Source organism: Marmota marmota, unplaced genomic scaffold (genome assembly GCF_001458135.2).
Source record: "Marmota marmota marmota unplaced genomic scaffold, marMar, whole genome shotgun sequence".
Lineage (NCBI taxonomy): Eukaryota > Metazoa > Chordata > Mammalia > Rodentia > Sciuridae > Marmota > Marmota marmota.
Window position 1 is genome coordinate 26,952,580 of NW_026000142.1, and position 24,222 is coordinate 26,976,801.

Genomic DNA, 24,222 nt, shown 5'->3' on the forward strand with positions numbered 1-24,222 from the left:
TGGTGATTTAAATACATGCTTTAGGTTGTATCCTATTTACTTGAGACTCTCAAATCTATTTTTTTTCAGTCACCTTCCTCTTTTGAGACCCAGGCTATTGTAATCAGTGCCTGCTGGATAACTCCACTTGCAGATTCCACAGCATCTACCACCCAGTGTGTTTAACTTAAAGACATGCTTTCCACCCCTCTGGGAGTACTATACTACTCACCATTCCATATTCCCTGTTTTTAAGTCCACAGATTTCAAATGTGTATAAAATGCATCCACACTATCCTAAGGACATGATAGGATTTTTATATAAGTTATTTCAGGTTAATCCTCCCAAAATATTTTTTTCCAAAATATTTTTGAATTAGGTATTACTTCTATTTTGCAAATGAAAGAAAGGATGCTTGGGGAAGCCCTTTTTACTTCATAGAAATGTGAGTTATACTCCCTAACATTTGATGGAAATAGTTTCATGTTTATTTCTTTACATCAGGTCTGTCCGCTGCACATTCTCACTCATTTGACAGCCAGTAAGTTCATTGTCTATCATCAAATAACCTGCTGGTCCCTGCTCCTTGGTTGTGTAAGAAGCTTATCTGGATAATGTGGCTGAGCTCCCTGCCTAAATCAGCACAGTGTCTTAAAGACAAGAAAGTCCACAGTTCTCTGAGTCCAGCAGGCCTCTTGGAGTTCAGTTGCTATGGCTTTCTGATAACACTCATTAGAAGGCTTGTCCCTTCTTAGGAGGGTCTGCATGGGAATGGAGGACAGCTATTTGCCATAAGCTTCCATTCTTTCCCTATATCTCAGGAATTGCTTTAAATCTGCCCCCACACTTAGTCACAATCCCAGTGATCCAATTTCTTTCTCCAAGGCAAGGGATTTTTGTGGAGCTAGTTTGGCTTTTAGGGTGAATGACAGCTTCTGCTTTTGGCCCTGCCATGTTAATGCCATTAAACAACTCAAGTATTACCACATAAATCTTCCCATTCTTCTGGTCTCTTTCAATAAATATAACCAAACAAAATTAATGTTTCAATATATTGTACATCATTGTCAAATGATATGACATTTTCTACTAAAAAACATATCAATGGCTGGGTATTGTGCTGGGTGCTAGGGATGTGGGGTATGGAACTGTATTTGTTAAAAGTCCCCCATATTGCAGGCATTGTTCAGACTCAACATGTGTTATCTTGTTAATCCTCACAATTTAGTGAATTTAGTATTGTCCTCATTTTATCTTGAGGAGATAGTAACTTGGCTCATGGTAGTTTAGTGGTGAAGTCACTATTTGAGAAAGGGTTTGTTTGAATGTAAGTATTGTTATTTCTCCCCTGGCATGTAGTAATGACTGTCCTTGACCTTGTGTTGAACCAAAATGCTGAGGTTTTTATCTGAACTGCTGGCTAGCAGGTCTACCTTATGTCACTGGTATTCTCAACCTAAACACAATAGTTTGTTATTCCTGTTCAATTTCATGTTGTTGATTTTGGTTCTTATTCAAGAATTCAGTGAGTTAGTTATGTTTTCCAACCTTGAGGAATTCACTGATTTGATAAACATGATACTTACATTCTTATCCATATTGAAAAGATGTTGAACACAAGTTCTATCAATTCCCTCTTTGTGGAACTTTTTCTGCTGCCTCTGTGACATGCCTCTCTGGGTTTTTTGAGTTTTTTTTTTTTTTTTGTTAGTAATATATTCACATTTTGTACCTTCCCACAGAATCTTGTATTGTATGGAATATGAAGTGGTTTGTATGCTGGTGGGATGCCCAGTCAGGAATACAACCACCAGGGTGGTTCAGCTTCCCAGTGAAGTGAGGGACAGATTTTCCCCATTGCTGAATGTGGTAGGGCATGGTATCCAGAGGATTTGACAGTAACTCAAAGGTTCAACCTACATCCTGGCCTGGTGGTGAGCATGCGAGAATCCCAAGGGTTCCTATAGGTGGATAGTGCACAGTGATGTAGGTATAGGTTCTGTCAACATGTGGTAATCTTGGTGATAGGTGGGTGATCAAGGATTGGGTGATCAGGTCTCAAACAGTGAAGGTCTGTCTGTAGAACTAAGGAAGAAAGAGAACCAGCACAAGCAAGGCAGAAACCCAATCCAGATGAGGGTTGCCAGAAATAGCAATAAAAATACAGAATTTCCAGTTAAATTTGAATTTTAGATAAACAAATTTGTTGTTAAGTATAAATGAGTACTGTGCAATATGTGGCATCTACTTATACTAAAAATTTATTTGGGCATCTTATACTATATTTATCAGCCCTAATCTAGGTAGAACTGGACAATCGTATAGAGTTATATTTGCCTTCTTTAAACTAAGATAATAATTAAAACATTGAAGTTCTTTGAAGGATTAAATGCCAAGTACATGAGAAGTATACAATAAAGATAAAACTTCTTTCTACCTTCATGCATCATTTTACCCTTCATTTTGAAAGTACAGCACTTAAAGAAATGGATTAGGTAGTTTTAATAAATAAAGCATCATATAAGCCCTAAGAATAAGTGAGCTGTCTTTGCGTTGGGACATCAGTCTTCTCCTACCTTTCTATTCAGATTTGAAAGGAAATTATGCCATTAACTCATGTGGATCTCCACCTTGCTAACTGAAAGTCTTGGACTTCTTAGCTTCCATAATTTCATGAGCCAGTTCCTTAAAGTAAACAAATCTCCTTCCCTCTCTCTCATCTCATAGATGATATAGAGAAATATAGATCCTGTTGGTTCTGTTTCTTTGGAGAACCCAGACTAGTACAGATTTTGATACTGAGAGTGGTTCTAGAGAAACAGGATTTTAATGATGAGTTTTCTGAATTGGTTCTGGAATTTCTGAAATTAGCTTTTTTATGTGATTAGATTTATATAAACAAATTTTAGATAAACAAATCTGTTGTTAAGTATAAATAAGTACTGTGCAATATGTGGCATCTACTTATACTAAAAATTTATTTGGGCAAAAATTCTAATGACTTTATTTCTATTACTAGAGCGAGCATTGGTAGTCCAATGGTATGATTTGGCAATAGAGATATTCAAAAGATCTCCAGTAGATACTCCTAATCACCTCCTTATTTTAGAAGAAAGGAGCTGTACTATACATGATACTTTTGAGAAGTTTTGGAAATCTAACGAATGCATTTAAGATTGACTGTTGCTTCTTTTAATACTAAAAAAGTATTAAAATATAAGTATTAGAATATTCAAATTCTCTGGTCAAGCACTGTTAAATAACCTGAAAGCTTCTCTGTGTCTCCTGAGAGATTCATCTCCTGCAGACTCAGGGATGAGATTGGTGAAAATCAAATGCAAAATCATATCCTACAGCTGACCATGCAAATTAAACTCTCAGCTTCACAGGTTCTCTAAGTGAAGGCATTGACAGGGAAAGAATGGGATCCTGAAAGTTGGAATGAAATTATGTGAGATTTGATTAATCTGGGAGCACTGAGGCCTTTCCACCTCAGTTTGAGGTGATTAACCCTACACTTCATGAGGAAACTGTAATGGCCTCCTCTGAGGCAGTTACCATGAAAGATAATGTTCATTTCCCCCACTCCATTACTCCTCTTTGCTAATCTATAACTATACTCAAATCTCAGCATGCCCCTAAAGATGGAGGACAAAGTATAACCCATGAGAAAGAACTCTATATTTCAAAAGAAGATTTTTCTAATTTATAAAGACAGAAATCTTGGAAATAATAGTGATGGAAGGAATATAAAATTGTAAGGGATTGAATCTGTTGACATGAGCACAACAAACAGAGATTCTGCATTTAATATTGCAGCTCAGAGAGTAAGGAAGAACTCTAACAGTTTGATTTTGTTTGTTGGCTGCAACAAAACAAAAGGTAAGTGGCAGTGAGCATCTTAGAACTTCAGGACTTGTCCTTATAAGTCAAAGGAAAGGATTCAAAGACTTGGGGGAGATTGGAAGGTTAGAATGGATTTGTCATTTCAACCTATTCACCCCACTGGGAGTAGCCAGAAGGCACACACTACTACTCCCTTCACCATGACTGTGAGAAGTACATTTGTGAGGGAAGCCCCAGCATCCTTGAAGAACTTTGTCACAGTATAAATTTAAAATTAGACACAATTTATGCATCAAAGAATTATACGACTATTAAATAATAATAACAATGCCTCCTTAGTGATTGCTTAGCCCTTAGTTTGCAGAAGTATTCGTGTGATCAGGTCATCCTGTAAGGACTAAATGCTAAAGTTACTTAGTAAAGTGGAAGAAAGGTTCCCAATCAGGTCAAGATATCTATATCTCTTAAAGATTCTAAAATAAGAAAAAGAAGAAATTTAAAAAATTTTCTATAAAAGGCTGATTTTCTTTTAGCTAAATCAGGTACTTCCCTTTGGCATCTCTATCCATTGATTGAGTGGGTGGTCCAACTAGTAACTAGAATACCATAAATCAAAGTTGGCAAAATTGGAAAGATCCCTTTTCTTGATGGAAAACAAAATATAATAAAACATTAAAAAGTCAATTCTGGCCCATTATACATTAGGTGCCAAAGCCTCTATCATAGTTTTCAGGTAGGCCTGGTACTTTGCCAGGAACAAATGAAGGTGGTGGATCCTTGCCCCTTCCTAGAGCCTTTAAGTATAGATGAAAAAAAGGGGTGGGTAATGGACCATATCAAAGCCCAAGCAATGTTACCTTAGGAGGTTTATGTAGTGCAAATGACTGAGTTTTCTTGGGAGGAGGAAGACACTTAAACTAGATGGGAGGGAGAAGGCTGGTGTGGAATGTGGGAACCCAAACTACATAAGGAGGCTGGTCTGGCATGGGGTTTACAGCCCAAGGAAACAAAAATTGTCTAGTCAAGGAGGGAGGACTCTAGGATGTTGATAGGCTAGTAGTCATCCTTGGTAATAACAGTGGAACTTAGTGCATTGAAGATTGAATTTACTTCTGGAATAGGGACTGACCTATATGTAACAGGAAGAGAGATGGGTAAAGGGGTATTTGAATAGGAAAGGTAACCAAGCAATGGAAGCTTGATATTTACTAGGAAATTGAGAGCCAGGTTTCTTGCTCTAGAAAGTAATTACAAGTATGGAGAGGAAAACACTAGGATGAACCCTGTGGTGTTAGATTATAATTGGGATTTCAATGGGAAGTCATGGTTTTTAATACACATAGCTAAATAGATAGGTGGGACTTGGAGTGAGAAAAACTTCACTAAAGCTTATGGAGAATATAGTCCTAACCAAATCAAGGTTCTGTTGGGAAAAATTGATTGTTAAGTAACCAACATCATTCCAGTAGATCCTCAAACTAGGTAGGAAATGCCCTTAGCCCCAGTACATAGCTCACATTGACACTTGCTTGATATCTTGTCTTCTCTAGATGTCATTTCCTGAATCTTACCCATTATCCTATTTAATTTAGTATTGCTAAATTACTAGCCAACTTCTAGATTATCAGCAAATTTTTTCTGAAAATGGTTAGGAAGTAAATGTTTTAAATTTTGTGATCCAAGAGGCGATGTCTTCAACTCTTTGAGCAAGTTCTTCTCTCCAAAAGGCTAATTTGTGTCTTAGTTTGAGGTCCTTACAAAAATAGCTGGAGTAGTTTGGCCAAATTTGGTGTACAGGCTATAGTTTGCCAATCCCTGCTGTAGACAATCTCTATCCCCAGCAACCCCATGATGAAAGTAGCTTGGCACCTCTTCTGGACTATAACATGCTAGAACTATGGCATCTGCAAGATCCTTCAAGGTGAGCCAAATTCCTAATCTTACTTCCTTGTTGACATTTTTCCCCAGAGGGTGACCCACGTCATCAGAACAAATAGATTGAACCAAACTTAGAAAATTCCCTAAAGATGTTTTTTTTTTTTTTTGGCAACAATGCATTAATCTCAAAGGGGCCAGTTTTCATATTTTCCAGAGATTAAAAATAGACTTTTGTTAGAATGTGAATGCATTTAAACCTTTGCTAGTAACTTGGGTCACTGTTAAAGCAGCTTGGATATGTGTTTTTAAATGTCCTAGCAAACCTCTTAGGTCCATTCCACCATTGATATCTACCCAGTAGAGTTCAGTATGGGCTTAGCTATGTTTTGTATTGATAGGCTTCTCACAAATAATATCACTCACATCAACTTTACCCATGTTATAAAAGTCAGAAAATAGAGATTAAATTACATGTTGTAGGTTACATAATGTCTTAGTAATCTTGGCTTGCTAAAACAAACACCATCAACTGGGAGGCTTAAACATCCAACATTTATTTCAGAGAGTTCTGGAGGCTGGGAAATCTAAGACCCAGATGCCTGCAGATTGCTTGCAGATTCCTTTCTTGGTGAGGTCCCACTTACTGGCTCGCAAATGGCCACCTTCTCACTGTATGCTCCCGTGACAGAGGAAGCTCTGATGACTTTTCTTTTTCTTAAAAGAATGCTAATCCTATTATATGGACTTTACCCTCATGACCTCATCTAAACCTAATTACCTGCCAAAGATTCCACTTCCTACTACCATCCTATTGGAGATTAGGGCTTCAGCATATGGATTTGGGAAGGAATTCATCCATAACACACAGTTACCTAGAATGGGGATTCATACTCTAGTTTTCTACATTTAGGATTTGTTTCCCTACGTAGTTTTTACAGAAACAGTACTCCATTCTAGAATGAGAGAATGTTCTTGCCTGATTGCAATCCTGCCTAGAATAGAATGCATCTGTTGTTTATAATACACCTCTTAGTCTACAATTTAATCCTCATCATAAAAATTCTGTCTTGAACATTTCCAGAATGGTTATGAAGATAATTATTGGCTCTTTTTCATCATAACCTGCTTGACAACATATAATGATGATTTTATCCACTTTTTTTTCTGACAAAAGATATTTGTGTCAAAATTCTATAATCACCCAATTACTTGACAGCAAAATTTGTTCAAAAGTAAACTTCCATTTAATTGAGTCATTCTTTTAACCCAAAATTAAAATGGAACTTTGACCAGTATGAGGTCCAAAGTTTGCTGTTTTAACTAAGTGTTCCTTTTTGCACAGTATCTGATGTCAAAAAATATAACAACCCTTTCACTTCCAAACACTTCAAGGGAAATTTAACTATACTCATTAAAAAGAAAACTTTCAAGAGTACAACACTTACCAATCTACCTTCATATCTTACTTGTACATTCTATTTAAGCTTAATCTTTAAAATTTTAAAATATTGATACAACACATGGACTATTCTTAGCAATTATCTTGTTCTGTATATCCAAACGAGGGAGTTTTATAGAAGTTATTTTTTTTTTTTAAAGAGAGAGTGAGAGAGATAGAGGTAGAGAGAGAGAATTTTTTAATATTTATTTTTTAGTATTTGGCGGACACAACATCTTTGTCTGTATGTGGTGCTGAGGATCGAACCCGGGCCGCACGCATGCCAGGCGAGCGCGCTACCGCTTGAGCCACATCCCCAGCCCCTAGAAGTTATTTTTAATACAGTACTTCTGATGCATAAAATGGTAGACATTCTAAAAATGTAATTAATGTGAGCTTTTCATGTCCATATGGCATCATTGGAAATGCCAATAAGTCAATTATTTTCTCATGCACAAAATGGTAGCTATTCTAAAAATGACTATGGTGGTTATAATCCACTATTCAAACATTGAATCCTGTGGACATATTGACCAATATTTCCAGAAGTGTTCCTTAAAATATTGCAAAATATTTTATAGTAAACAGAAAACAGTAATATGGCTAAATAAGTTTGAGAGATTCTGGTTAGAACAAAGTAAATGCTTGGTTAGGAAACATCCAGAAAAGGACAGAAAATTTAAAATAAGTACATATGTACTAATCCAACTTAACAAATTATATTTAAGAGGTTTTGCTTTAGGACTTTCTTTTATCCCCAGAAATACAGTAGCTTTAACCATTTACTCTGGGCCTCTTTTTTTTTTTTTCCTGGAAATTATTCTTCTAGCATTTAAGATGCCATATTGCCCATCTCAGGTCTTCCTGATTCTCTACTCTTGGTGCTCTGTTCTTTTATACAATGTCCCTGTGTTAATCTGGGTTCTACAGAGAAGCAAAACTTGCATGTCTGTGTGTACATACTGTAAGGAACTGGTTCATATGATTATGAAGACTTAGAAGTCCAAGATCTATAGTTGGAGACCTCAGAGAGAGTCAATGATATAGTTCCAATCCAAGTCTGAAGGACTGAGAATCAAGAGAGCCGAGGGTGTAAGTTTCAATCTCAATAAGTCCTCAGGCAGGAGAAAACTCATGTCCCAGCCTGAAGACAATCAGTCAGAGAGTTAATGAGACAGAGACTTATTATTTCTCACTGTCTTTCATTCTATTCAGTCCTTCAGTGGATTTGATGAGAACTACTCTCATTAGGGAGGGCAAATGCTTTACCTGGTCTACTGATTTAAATGTTAACCTTATCCAGAAATACTCACACAGACATGCCCAGAAACAATGTTTAATTGAATATCTGGATACTCCATGATCCTGTCAAGTTGACACATAAAATTACCATTATAGGTCCACCCTTGTCAACTTGCACCCATACACATCTCCTTGAACTGTACTTGATCTCTCAATAAACATAATAATAAGTTCATAATTCTGTATAGCACAATTCTGCTGTCCTGTTTATAATCAGAAAGGTATTAATCATTTCCTAGAAAAAGAGATAAAATACTTGAATATGTTTACTTGTCTCCTTGATATCCCACAATTGAAATGCTATAAAAGTATGTAAATACAATGATATAAAGTCAATACATCTTATGTTATATGATATCAAGAAGGAGAAGGAAGAAGACAAATATAATAGAGATATACATAGATGATACAGATATTTGATATGTATTTATAACAAAATAATGAGGAATAAGCTAAAAATAATAAGGAATAATATTATCATGAGGTTATACCTGGTATTTATAGCTACCTACTTCCATGACCTGTCTGTATTCCCTTGGTCTTAAACAAGCATCTCAGGTGATCATGATTCCTTACCTGGTATGGTGATACAAACTTTCATTCCTGAAAGGTCTGTGCCATTAGAAAACCTGCTTGGATTGGGTTGTTGTTTTCCATGTTATTACCTAAACACAGGACATCACTAAGAGATACCTACAAGGATCTCCTGTATTCCAGACATACTCTTCCTTATCTACATTGTGGAGTGATAGTCCACTTCCTCCTTGATCATCAGGATCAATCACCCCAGCCAGCACATGAACTGCTTAGTGATTCAGAGACACAAGGAGACAAGAATGGTGAAATGGTAGTCTAAACTTCCAGTTTAATGAAATTATTGTTTTATCTCCTGGTTGAAACATTCCTTCCTTTGGAACTAGAACTTTAGGCCAGTGTCTTTCAGTTTATTAGAATATTGAGCCAGGAGAATAAGGTCATGGGAACAGGATTAGTGGATCATGAGGGGTAATAGTGAGTATGCCACTCTCATTTCTGACCTGTGAGTCCTGAGTATGGGAGAAAGTATCATAAACAGTATTAAATGCTGATTCAGAGGACATAGAGGCTTTTGGAGAATCTTGCTCCAGTCCCACAATGTATTGCCACCTACTCGTAATAGTTAATGAGTCATCACAAGACCATTTCACCATTTTATGAAGCCAGCAACTTCAGGTTGGTGGAAAATATGGTAAGATTGGTAAAATCCATCAATGGGCCTCTGGAGGCATTTCTTTTTGCTGTGGTGTAAATTCTTCAACTAGAAGCAATACTTAAAAACACAACTTCCCACTAATACTCAATCCAGTCTAATACTACAGAGTTATTTCTAGTATTCTTCTCTTTCATACTTGTAAATACTTTCTATACCAAGATGTCTGATTCCCAGTTTCCTAATACTTTTATTTTTTGATCTATCCCTTGCCCCATAAGTACCAAGATTCCATTGCGTGGCCGTATTTCTTATGCAAATGCCCTTTACCTCCATTTCTTTCTGACAGGCCATGCAGGTCAGGCCCTCATCCCACAAGTAACTTCACTACTCACTATTCTAAGTTCTACTGTTATCCCCTAGGGTGACTATCCGCTTTATCAACTTATCTTGAGTCCTCACTCTTTGATTAGCCCATTTCTATGTTTCCTGGGTTATATCCCCCATCCACACCAGCCTCCTTTTGTAGTTTGGGCTCCCATATTCCATGCCAGGCTCCTCCCTCCCATCTAGTTTGGAAATTTCCCTTTCCTACTGAAACTCAGATATCTGCACTGTGCGTTCTCTGGAGGAGACATTCTTCTCACTTTTCTTGGGCTTTGACAATTTCCCATGGTCAAAGTGTTATTCTACTACCTGTCCCCCTTGCAAGTGCCTATTTTGTTCAGCTCCACCTAATGGCTCTACGAAGGGGCAATGGTCCACCGCCTTCAATTGTTCCTGGTAAAGTATCAGGCCTACTTGAACACCGTGATATAGGTTTGGCACCGAATGTATAATGGGCCAAAATTGAACTTTAACGTTTTATTTCCATCAAGAAAAAGGGTGTTTTCCATTTCTTCAACGGTCTCCTTGTTAATAGTAGAACCACTTACTCAATCAGTAGTGAGCGGTGCTATAGGGAAGTACCTGATTCAGCTGAAAGAAAACTAGCCCTTCACAGAAATGTTTTTTATTATTTCTTCTTTCTTCTTAAATTATAAGCCTCAAGAAATATAGATATCTTGACCTAATGGGAACCCTTTCTTTAGCTTGACTTTACCATGTTGTCTTTCAAGAATGACCTGGCCACTACACATTTGCATACTAAGTGCTGTCTAGTTGCTTAAGAGGTATTTCTACGGTTGGTTGTTGATGCCCACAGTCACATAATTCTGTGATGGATAAATTGTGTTTAATTTAGATTTATACTGTAACTCTTTCCCTCCTTCCTAATTGGGTCTGGAGTTATTTTGTTGTTCTCTACTGTGTTTATAGCAAGAATTTCCATATTAAATGCATTACTATCCAGGGTATTTAACAAATAAGTAGGGAATACTGGTACTATTAGAGAATATAGTTCTCAGGAAGTTCATTGAGAGCTGGCTCATCTTGGAGACCAGGGAATTTAAAAATTTTAGAATCACAGAAACTTTGTGATGAAGGGGACTTATAATTGATGTCTTCTTATAGGCTCCTCCACCCAAACTCAGAATCCCCTCTGAACACATCCAGTGCTCCCTCATACTCAGTGAATAGGCACCCTTTCTGGTCAGTTGGCCATGTTAGCCTTGTTGCTGCTTTTGTATGGGACACATGTGCTGATACCCCTAATACCAATCTAATGCCACAGGGTGTTACAGAAAAGTTAATTCTAACCACGAACCCTGTACATTCCTTTTGGGGAACTTGCTTCTTTTGTATGGAAGAGAAAAAAAAAATAAAAACCATTTTTGTGCTAGAAGATATTAGAGGTTTTTCCTAATGTAAAAAGCTGAAATCTGTCTGCTGTTGATATCCTCCTAGGGGCTCTGGTTTTGTCACATAAGATCAAAATGAAAATAGCTACTGGGCTTCCAATGCTTCAGTGTATTGTAAAATTTCCATCTCCCCATCCCGAGAACCACTTCTAGTCTCTTCCAAGAGTATCACTGATTTTTCACATTGAGTCAGAAGTAGGAAGTAGACTGTAGGCTTGAAAGGTCTCTGCTCTAGGTAGACTTCTTGCAGCTGCATCTGTAACCTTAACTGAAATCATCGTATCTCACCAGGCACCATTTCAATTTCTTTGAGGCATGGTTGGCTTCCTTGAACTGGTGAATCCCTTTTCCTTTTCTTTCCCTCTTCCAGGGGTTAAAGTGTTCAGTTTGTTCTCTTGTTACATCCATCCAATTCCCTCATGATGTGGGCTTTCTTTCTCCTTTCTCATCCCAATACTTCTTCTTGGACCACTAGATGCTCTTCTTTTTCCTGAAATTCAAAGCGCCCTGGCTCATAGTGGTGCTGAAACATATTATTGAGTATGCTCAGATTTCATGCTCATATAGACTTTCAGTGGCGTATGGTTTTCTTAAAATGCCCCATTTTCTGATACGTGTTGTCAATTTTATGGGTTAGGATGTGTCTTGCATAGAGTACCTGGTGATTATCTATGGAATTGAATTAGAAATCATACTCTTCTTCCTTGATGTTCTTCCCAGGTTGCCGTATTGGCAACAGTGTTCCATGTGGAATTAATTTCTAGTATTTCTAAATGTAATTGCATATGAATGTTTTAAAACTTTCAGTTATATTTTATAATAGTGGCCCCACTCCTTAGGAGAAACTATAGGTTTGTGGTAATTGTATTTAAATTCTTTGAAACAGTTTATTCTACATTGAATTGTGGAACACCTGCCTTTTAAGTATTTCTGGGAAATGGTCTATGGAATGAATGTGGTGTGACATTATAAACTAGGTGCTAAACAATTAAGTGTTAAAAGAGCTAGTGAAGAAAATGGCAGCTCCTCATTTATTGGAAAAGACATAAAAATCCCCACACATTGGGAAAGGCATTATGTAGTCTTATTCTAATCATCTTTCTCTGTTCTACTACATGGACCACAATGCAAATGAAAGTCTGAATCCATTTATGAAAGAATTTAACATGTAAATGATAGGTATGATCTATTTAGATATGGGCTTTTTTGTTGTAATTAATACCCTCTTAGAATTTATAGTTGAGAAGAACTTAAATCACACAATATGGAAAAAATAAACTCTTTAAATTTGTGATTAAAATTACCATATGACAATACAATAAAGAGACTAATTTTAACTATCTGGCCATAAATTACAAAAGTAATCACAAAATTTTAGGTATGGAAGAGGCCTTTAGAAATTATTTCACCAAAGACCCTTGTTTTGCAGATGAGGAAACGGACTCAGAGGAGTTAGATGACTGTACTAGGTTGACTAGTGTCCTCCAAAATTAATGTACTTCTGGAACCCCAGAAAGTGAACTTATCTGGAAATCTGGAAATAAGATTTTTGCAGAGAATAAGTCAAGCTGCGTTTGAATGGGTCTTAAATCTAATACCTGCTGTCTTTATGAGAGGAAAGAGGGAACCAAACACACACAGGAGGGAAGGCCATGTGACAAGAGGCAGAGGTTGGAGCAGTGATATAGCTATAAGACAAAGAATGCAAAAGAATCCTGGCAACCACCAGAAGTTAAGGTGGCAAGGAAGGACTTTCTACAAGGGCTTCAGTGGGGCACCACCCTCCCAACTCTGATTTCAGGCTTCTTACCTCCAGAACAGAGGGAACAAATTTCTGTTGTTTTGAGCCACCCAATTTGTGGCAATTTGTTATGGCAACCTAAGCAACTAGTATAGTACCCTTCCAAGGAGAGGTGGTCTCTGTAACAAAGGCTCAGTGAATAGAAGCCCAGTCTATTCTGAGCAGCTGTGCTCAGTTTTCCTGTCTGCTTTGTGTGTGTGTGTCAGAGGGGCTTGGAGGTGCTTGCTCAGGAACTTTATTTCTTACTTGGCTAAATTACAGTTTACTGCCTTTAAGGCTTTGCTTCCCATCTCACTTTTTATCTAGATTGTTCTTATACAACTCTTGAACAAGTTATTTGTCTCCTGCAGTCTCAGAAATTTGGCTCTATAGAAGTGTGGCCATTTAACTTTTCTAGGTTGCTTTTACCTCTCTGGACATAAGGCCTAATTATCGTACTTCCTCTCTTTAAAATACTGTACAAAGTACATGTATGAAGACACGAATTGGGTGTCAACCTACTTTATATACAAACAGAGATATGAAAAATTGTGGTATATATATGTAATAAGAATTATAATGCAAAAACCCACAAAGAACATGTATAAAGACATGAATTGGTATGAACATACTTTATATACAAAGATATGAAAAATTGTGCTGTATATGTGTAAAAAGAATTGTAATGCATTCCGCTGTCATGTACTTAAAAAAATAAAATCAATTAAAAAAGTACTGTACAAGAACAGTACAGGTAGAAAATGACAATACGCTTTTTAGGCTACCTCATCTACTGTAATACCTTTCCAAGGTTCTTGGCCATTTCAATGATTGACTTAATTGTTAGCATAATTCGTTCCTTCAATAGTATATACAGAAAAAAAATGTGAAATTTTAACTTTATTTGTAATGTTTTTTGATGCACAAAAGTTTTGAATTTTGATGAAATTTAGATTTTTTTTCCTTTGTGGCTTATGTCATAGCTAAGGACTTTTGTTAAACTCAAGGTCATGAAGATTTACCCCATGTTTTCTTTTAAGAATTTAATGGTTTTAGCTCTGGATATTTAGGCCATTGATTTATTTTGAATTTTTAAAAATATGGAATGAGTGTGTGTGTGTGGGGGGTCTAAATGCATTTTTAAAAAATATTTGAATATCCAATTGTCTCAGCACCATTCATTAAAGATACTCTTCTTTCCCCATTGAATTGTATTGGGCTTCTTGTTGAAAATCAGTTGTTCAAAGATGCTAAGTAGGGGCTGGGTTGTGGCTCAGCTGTAGAGCGCTCGCCTAGCATGTGCGAGGCCCTGGGTTCGATCCTCAGCACCACATAAAATATAAATAAAATTAAAGGTATTGTGTTCAACTACAACTAAAAAAATAAAAATAAAAAAAGATGCTAAGTATTTCTGGACTCTCAAGTCTTATTACATTGGTCTACATATTAATCCTGTACTTTGACGTTTTGATTATTATAGCTTTGTATTAGCTCTCTTTGTTCTATTTTGAAGTTATTTTGGCTATTTTGAACCCCTTGTGATTCTATATGAATTTGAGGATTGGCTTTTCCATTTATGCAAAAGGAGTCTGAAAAAATTAATAGGGTTGTGTTGAATCTATAGATCACTTTGGGTTGAACTATGTTTTTATTGTTATTTGTTCTTTGAATATTTGATATAATACTATTATAAAACACTCTGAGCTTGAGTTTGCTGTTTACTCAGGGGCAGACTGATTCAGTTCCTTATTGTTATTATGTCTTCCAATTCACAAAATGGAATATTCAGTGTTTTGTATGATTCTTTCACCCCCTTAAATTTATTCCTATGTATTTTATTCAAAAGTGAGTTTATTAATATAAAATATTTCAGGCATGCAAAGAAATGTAAAAAATGAGTACTTGTATACTCACCACCCACTTTAATAAATAAGCCAGGTGTAGTGGTTCTTGCCTGTGATCCCCAAAACTTGGGAGACTGAGACAGGAGGATCACAAGTTTGACACCAGCCTCAGCAAGTTAGTGATGTCCTAATCAACTTAGGAAGACCCTGTCTCAAAATAAAAAATAAAAAGTACTGGGTATTTGGCTCTGTGTTTAATTATCCCCTAGATCCAATCACTGGTGCCAAAAAAATAAAAAATAAAGGATCACATTGTACAAAAGGCATCAGCAGTTAAGTTCTAGTACTTTGGATAAAATTTCTATCTTCAGATAAAATTCTAGTGCTTAAACTTTTGCTATACAATATATGGATTATACTACTATTTAGTCTCTCTTAATCTCTCTTTCCCTCCCTCCACTCGCATGCATGTGTGCACACACATAAAAAGTGGAAAGAATTGCATCAAAGTTTACACATTTTTCAAAATTGTGTATTTCTTTTCTTTGCACTTAGATTTTCTCATACCTTGGTTTAAGAGATATGATAATATGTGGTCAAGTAAATCACTCCTGGATGGTGATGATACAGATAACTAAATTGTGGAATGCTGTAAGTAGCTACTCTCTGAACTATGGGGTTATTTTAGTTCTTAAGGGCCAATGGACTGCTATAAGAAGGGACCACCTTCTTCCTTGCTCCTTACTCTGTGGCCACCAGCAACAAGTGCATTTGTTTTTCTTTAGTCTGGGCAGAAGCTTGGAGGGAGAGATAAAAAAGAAAATAATGTTATTTTAAGAGATATATTAGTATTTTAAATAGTAGATATGAATTGAATATTATATTAGTATTGAAGCAAAGCCTGTTTTATTGAATATTTTATACCCTATCCTGGCTTCATTATTAATATGTGCCTGATTCCTTCATGAGTGTATACTGTATATTGAATCCTTGCCTATGAGGAAGACAGTTTAGACTGTGTGGTTTGTAATGACCTATTCATCATTCATAATTTGGAAGGATTAGTTCTACTAAAAAGAAAGTAGAAAGAATGACCTTATGTGCATGGCTAATGTTAGGTAAAACTGATAAGATGAGGGGTTTGAACTTGAAGAGGACAGAAGTGACTGATAATTAAATTCAAAGTATGACATTGATATATTTTTTTGCTAAAAATTTAAGCATTTAGCTGAAACACCCAATTTGTGAGTAGCCAATTCCTCATTTTGTCATTTCTCATTGCCTTTTTCTTTAAATAATTGTGACACATTTAAACACAAATAAAAGCAAAAATAAAACAAAGGCCAATATATAATTATGGAAATAGAAATTTACTAAACATAAAGAAACCTAACCTCCTATTCTGGCTTTGTTCTTCCTGCCACGTTCTCATATTCTCTACATCTTTATCCAATGAAGGCAGAAGTGCTGGCTTTTTCTAATTTCTGCCAGGCTGCTGCAGGATTTGTCCTGATCTTAATATTGCACATATTATTTCTCCTTCAGAGCATTTGGATTCAGTTTTTCTTTTTTATGTGTTCCAAAGCGAAAAGGAACATCCCCAAACATCTGTCACATAAATAAGAGATTTATTCATATAAACTAGTGATTCGTAAAGTGTGGTCCTAAGACCAGCAGCATCAGCAACACCCAGGAACTTGTTGGAAACGCAAATTATCAGGCCCCACCCCAGAGAAATTCTGGGAGTAGCAAATCAGCAATCTGTTTGTTTGGATCGTTAAATCCAACCAGATGATTCTGATACAGGCTAAAGTCTGAGAATCACTGCATTAAACTAAAAATAAACTTAAGGCATGAGTATCTGATTTGTTAGCTCAGATGGAATCAGTTCTCTTGATATTGTCATACAGAGTGAGAATAAAACAGTTCAGCCAAGAATGGGGAGGGTGCTCTGATGACATGTTTGGTTGACTTATAGATGAGTTCTGCACTGAGCACATTAAGTTGCATTTTCTTAGTTCACCCCTGAAGTTTCCTGAGTTAAGCACTATTATTTTTCTCACTTTACAGATGAAAAACAAAAACATAAGATAAAGACATTGTATCCATCTACAACTAAAAAATATATTAACAAAACCAAAAACTAAGGCTTAGTCAAGTAATAGCCCAAGTTGTTAAGTGGTTGGATAGGAATACAAACTCTGATCACTCTGACTACAAAGCATATATTCTTATTTAGCAAATATTTTTTAAGGAAATGCCACTTTTGCCATTTAATTTTCCCCTACCTGGAAACACAGGATTTCTGCTTTCCAGGTTCTTTGAAAATAATAGAATCTTGGTGGGACTGGTGACACACACCTGTAACCCCATCCATTTTGCAAAACCGAAGCAGGAGGATTGCAAGTTCAAGGCCAGCCTGGGCAACTAGTGAGACCCTGTCTCAAAATAAAACATAAAAATGGATGGGGATGTAGCTCAGTGGTAGAGTGCTTCCCAGCACATGTGAGGCCCTGGGTTCAATCCTTAGTACTATGGATGGGGAAAGGGAAATCTTGAACTCTGAGAACCAACTCTCATCAAAAAAATTGACATTGAGGAGTAAAATTCATGTAGGATTTGGTCCATTAAATCCTCTAGATATTGTGAATTTTGTTCTTGGACTGAATTATACAAGCAGAGTAACATAGTTGGATCTTGTTTCTTTAGGTTTTCTGTAAATTGTGCTTTTTTTTTTAACCCTGAATTCAGCTATTGATCAGTGTTTTGTTGTAAGAAGTCCTTCAATTTATTTAATTAGTTTCTTAGCTTGTTTCTCTCTCTTTCTATTAAAATCCTTTAGTGTACATCCTTTTCCTCATTTTTAAAATACATATGAGTGTGGAGCTAGGGTTGTAGCTCAGTGGTAGAGCACTTACCTAGCATGTGTGAGGCACTGGGTTAATCCTCAGCACCACATAAAAATAAATAAGTAAGGTAAAGGTATTGTGTCCATCTACAACTAAAAAAAAAATATTAAAAAAAAAATACACGATTGAGGGCTGGGGATGTGGCTCAGTGATTGAGTGCCCCTGAGTTCAATCCCTGGTACAAAGGAAGAAAGGAAGAAAGAGAAAGAAAGAAAGAAAGAAAGAAAGAAAGAAAGAAAGAAAGAAAGAAAGAAAGAAAGAAAGAAAGAAAGAAAGAAAGAAAGAAAGAAAGAAAGAAAGAAAGAAAGAAAGAAAGAAAGAAAGAAAGAAAGAAAGAAAGAAAGAAAGAAAGAAAGAAAGAAAGAAAGAAAGAAAGAAAGAAAGAAAGAAAGAAAGAAAGAAAGAAAGAAAGAAAGAAAGAAAGAAAGAAAGAAAGAAAGAAAGAAAGAAAGAAAGAAAGAAAGAAAGAAAGAAAGAAAGAAAGAAAGAAAGAAAGAAAGAAAGAAAGAAAGAAAGAAAGAAAGAAAGAAAGAAAGAAAGAAAGAAAGAAAGAAAGAAAGAAAGAAAGAAAGAAAGAAAGAAAGAAAGAAAGAAAGAAAGAAAGAAAGAAAGAAAGAAAGAAAGAAAGAAAGAAAGAAAGAAAGAAAGAAAGAAAGAAAGAAAGAAAGAAAGAAAGAAAGAAAGAAAGAAAGAAAGAAAGAAAGAAAGAAAGAAAGAAAGAAAGAAAGAAAGAAAGAAAGAAAGAAAGAAAGAAAGAAAGAAAGAAAGAAAGAAAGAAAGAAAGAAAGAAAGAAAGAAAGAAAGAAAGAAAGAAAGAAAGAAAGAAAGAAAGAAAGAAAGAAAGAAAGAAAGAAAGAAAGAAAGAAAGAAAGAAAGAAAGAAAGAAAGAAAGAAAGAAAGAAAGAAAGAAAGAAAGAAAGAAAGAAAGAAAGAAAGAAAGGAAGGAAGGAAGGAAGGAAGGAAGGAAGGAAGGAAGGAAGGAAGGAAGGAAGGAAGGAAAAGAAAAGAAAAGAAAAGAAAAATCTGTTAACACCAAAGATTGGTGATATGACAATGTTTACCAAGATAGGAATATAAACTTGTTTATCAACATGGGAGGGCAATTCAGAAGCATCTACTTAATTTGAAGACACTCAAATCTAGGACCCAAGCAATTGCATTTCTAGGTATATAGCCTAGAGAAACTCACAGATGTCCTCAAGTCATGTGTTTAAAACAGCAGAAACACTACACACTACCTAAATGTCCATCAATGGAAGAAGAAATATTTTTTAAAAATAATAACTTTTAAAATATATACAATGGAGTGATGGAATGCTATACAGATTTTTTTTTTTTTTTGGTGGTACTGGAGATTGAACCAGGGGTACTCTACCACTGAGCTATATCCACAGCCCTTTTAATTTTTTTATTTTGAAGATCTCAGTAAGTTGCCCTGACTGGCCTTGAATTTGCAATTCTCCTGCCTCAGTCTCCCAAGTTTCTGGGATTGCAGTCCTGTGCCACTGTGCCTGGCTACTAGACAGATAGTAAACTAAAGAGTTAAATAAACCTGAATGCATTTCTAAAATAATACTGAGCAAAAAAATAGAAAAAAAGTAGATAATCAGTCATCATCAAAATTAAAAATTTGGGGGCTGGTGCTGTGACTCAGTGGTAGAGTGCTCACCTAGCATTTGTGAGGCACTGGGTTCAATCCTCAGTTCCACATAAAAATGCAATAAAGATATAAAAAAATTAAACATTTTTGGATCCAGCAATCCCACTACTAGGTACATATCCAAGGGAAATAAAATCCATATATCAAAGAATCACCTGCACTCCCATGTTTACTGCAGGACCACTCACAATAGCCAAAATTTGGAATCAACCTAAATGTCAACAACAAAGGAATGAGGGGGAAATGTGGTATGTAGACACCAAAGAATACTATTCAGCCATTAAAAAGAGGAAATCTTGTCATCTGCAACATGTAGGGAACTAGAGAACATAATGTTGAGTGAGATAAACCATACCCAGAAAGACAAATACTATATGATCTCATATTTATATGGAATCTTTAAAAGTTGACCCACAGAAATAGAGAGGAGAATATAGGTTAAGAGACTGGAGAGGAGACAGGAAAGGGCAAGGCTGGCGTACAAATGCATGGTTATAAAAGCGAATAAGTTCCGGTGTGCCATTGCACAGTACAGTGACTGTATTTAACAATGATGTGTATTTCAAAAGAGCTGGTAGGGAAGTTTTGGAATGCTTGCCACAAAGAAATGATAAATGTATGAAGTGATGGATATGCCAGTTACCCTGATTTGATCATTATACCATGCATGAATGTATCAGAACATCATTGTTCCCCATATAGATGTATGATTATATGAAAATGTAAAGAATATTTTAAACAAACAAAAATATTTAAAAATACATGATTGTATCTGCAGGATAAATTCCTAAAGGTAACATCATTATGATAAAAGTTAAATTGATTTATAATCACAAAAGTATATGGCGTTATAGACTGACTTTTGCTCCAAGATTTTTTTAGTTCTGCCTGCTTTTTGAAATCTATCATCTCTCATTGTTAAACTATTTTGTATATCTTAACTCACAAGTGGGAGACTAGATGTTGTCTCATGTGTTGAATCATTTAATAATAATAATAAAAAAGAAGCCATTTGTGGACTTGGGATATAGCTCATTGGTTACAGTGCTTGCCTAGCATGTACAAGGCTTTTTAGTTTAGGTTTTTTGTTTTTTTTTTTTTGGTGGACACAACAAACACCTTTATTTGTATGTGGTGCTGAGGATCGAACCCAGGCTTCACGCATGCCAGGCGAGCGTGCTACTGCTTGAGCCACATCCCCAGCCCCCATGTACAAGGCTTTTCAAAAATTTTTTTAATTTGTTCTTTTTAGATAGACATGACAGTAGAATATATTTTGACCTATTATACATACATGGAGTATAATTTCCCATTCTTGATGTACAAAGCTTTGATTCTCAGAAACATACACATACACATACCCCCAAAGCCATTTGTGTTTAATGTGCTATATTTTTTATTGGCAAACTCAAATCATTTTGGAATTGTGTTTGTATGTGTGTATATTCCTTTTTTACTTATGAAATTTATATTCTCTAGTAGAACACTCTAATATTTTAGTCTTTTTTTCTATTTGGGAATGATGTGATGGAGAACTTTTAGTACTTGATAATTTAAAATATTTAAAATTTTTATATGAAGCATAATTTTTGCATTTCTTAATGCCTTTTGTTTATCCTTTTTAGATTAACTTTTCCACGGTGAAGAATACAGTTACAGATAAATATGTAGTGTCTACTTTGCAAAAGTGGCGTCTAAATGTGCTGTGTTTGAATTTTCGTGGTTGTCTTCTCCGACCCAAAACTTTGAAATATGTCAGTAAGTATGTTCATTACAATATTTGTCTTGCTTTTCTATTTTCTAATTAAATAGATGAAAAAAAAACAAATAAAAGGGAAACTTAAGTGATAACCTTAGGTCAAAGAATGTGGACTGCAACCACACTAAAAACTTATAATATGGTTAGTTCTTACTTGATTATATGCTCTGGGAGTGAGTTGGTCCTTTGTGCATTCTTCTTGATCAATATTTGATCTTGAATTTGTCTATTTATGTATCATCAATTTATCAACACCTGTAATCCCAGCAGCTCAGGAGACTGAGGCAGGAAGATCACAAGTTCAAAGCCAGCCTCAGCAACCTAGTGAGGCCCTCAACAACTTATGGAGACCTTATCTCAGAATGAAAAATATAGGGCTGGGATGTAGCTCACTGGTTAAGCTCCCCTGGATATCTCTCTCTCTCTCCCCATCTTTCTCACCCCTACTTCTCTCTCCCTCCCCATTTCCCTCTCCCACTCCCTCCCCCACATTATTAAGAACATATCCTCACTTAACAAAATCTAGCAATAAACAGTAAAAGTATCTCCCTTCAACTCCCTCAAACCCATTCATTTACTGAAAGGTGCCCAGTATTATCATTTTTCTGTCTTTCTAAGATACATTTACATAGACATGTGGTTTAAAATACACAGTTTTAACTTTTGACATGAAAGAGATCATATTGTTTTAGATTTTCTTTTATGTTTTGGAAGTCTTTGCATGTCAGTATGTACAGACCTACTAAATTCTTTTTAAATATTGTAAAACCATTTTATAGATAGACCATAATTTATTTAATCTTCCTCTAGATGAACAGTAAAGTTATTTCTATTTTTTCCAAGCTGCTTTGTACTTGCAATGTGATTTTTGTCTTTAACCTATATCTCTTTTGAGATGTGGTTTTTACTTACCATGCATGTATTTATAGAAATGAAACAAATTATTTTTAAAAGCATATTCCATACTGATTCCAGATAATGAGAAAGAATGCCATATATAAGCATAAGTATTAACTTGGATAAGTCTAAAAATAGGGTAAAATCAAGTTGCAGGATGACACATGCACATACATATAATTATATCACATAATTTAATACAATTTTTCAATGTGAAAAATTAATATGTATATAGTTTGCATTTTATTTTGAAATTAGTGCAAATATATATACACATGTACACATATTTATATTTTTTAAGGACATAGCACACACATTCTAACACATAAAAACACGAATAGAAGTAAAAAACTCTAAATGCAAGATAGTGTTTATGGAAGGGGTGGAGAGTTTAATGAAACGAAGAAGAGGTACACAAGGAATCACTGTTGTTATTTATAAACTTTTTTATTGAAAAAAGAAATTGTACAGAATGGAATAATTCTGATTGATTGTTGCTGGTGCTAAAGAAAACTATAGGTTTTTTTATTTTGGATGATGTTATTATTTTGGACCATATATAAAATTCAGTTCTTGGTTTTAATAGTTTGTCAGTTGATCCTCTTGGGTTTTCTAGGTAAACGGTCATATCATCTGGGATTATTCACAGTTTTGTGTCCATTCAATGTTATATTTATATCTTTTTATTCCCATTTGATTACATTGCTTGGGATCTCCTTTGCAAGGTTGAAAAGTAGCAGAGATATGTGGAATCTTGCGTGTTCTTGACTCCTCTTTTCATATTTTTAATGAAAATAATGTTCATATGATTACATTTTAAAATTTCCAGAATACACCTTGTTGTGGGGATATAATGCTATTCTCACTTTTACAACAGCTTTCTCCTCCATATTTATTTCTTATTCAGTCTGATTATATCTGCCTTTGGTTTTTTTGTTTCATTTTGTTTTTTTTTACACCCATGATATATGGTGTATTTTGACATTTTATACATTTTATACATGTGATGGGGTGCAACCCATTACAATTTTTGTACCATTCTTGTGGTTAAACATGATATGGAGTTACACTGGTTGTGTATTCATATGTGAGCATAGGAAAGTTATGTCTGATTTATTCTACTGTCTTTCCTATTCCCATCCCCTCTCCCTTCCCTTCATTCCCCTTTGTCTAATCTAATGAATTTCTATTCTTCCCTCCCAACTAATTATGTGTTATCATCTGTATATCAAAGAGAACATTTGGCCTTTGGCTTTTTGGGATTTTGATTTATTTCACTTAGGGTTTTCACATAGGTATCTTTGGAAATGATAGTCTCCAGTTCCATCCATTTACTGGCAAGTACCATAATTTAATTCTTCTTTATGGCTGAGTAATATTTCATTGTGTACATTTACCAAATTTTCTTTATCCGTTCATCTGTTGAAGAGCACCTGGGTTGTTTCCAAAGCTTGATTATTATGAATCGAGCTGCTATAAACATTGATGCGTCTGCATCACTGTAGTATGCGGATTTTAAGTCATTTGGATATAAGCTGAGGAGTTGGATAACTGTGTCAAATGGTGGTTCCATTCCAAGTTTTCTGAGGAATCTCTGTACAGCTTTCCAGAGTGGTTAAACCCAGTTTGCAGTCCCACCAGCTATGTAGGAGTGTACCTTTTACCCTACATCCTTGCTAATATTTATTGTTACTTGTTTTCTTGGTAACTGTCATTCTGACTGTAGTGAGATGAAATCTCAGTGTAGTTTTAATTTGCATTTCTCTAATTGCTAGAAATGTTGAACATTTTTTCATACTTTTTTAAAAAATTTTTTATTGTTGGTTGTTCAAAACATTACATAGTTCTTGATATATCATACTTTTTTTGACCATTCATATGTCTTCTTCTATGAAGTGCCTGTTCAGTTTATTTGCCCATTTGACTGGATTATTTGTTTTT

General features: G+C 35.4%; 1 protein-coding gene across 1 annotated transcript in view; it reads left to right on the forward strand.

Annotated features, from left to right (window-relative positions):
- Fbxl13 (F-box and leucine rich repeat protein 13) overlaps positions 1 to 24,222 on the forward strand; it is a 195,833-nt gene that overhangs the window by 50,820 nt on the left and 120,791 nt on the right. The window contains exons 8-9 of the mRNA XM_015488382.2: positions 15,612 to 15,707; positions 21,251 to 21,383. Of these exons, the coding sequence (XP_015343868.1) occupies positions 15,612 to 15,707; positions 21,251 to 21,383 (229 nt within the window). The remainder of the gene's footprint in view (positions 1 to 15,611; positions 15,708 to 21,250; positions 21,384 to 24,222) is intronic.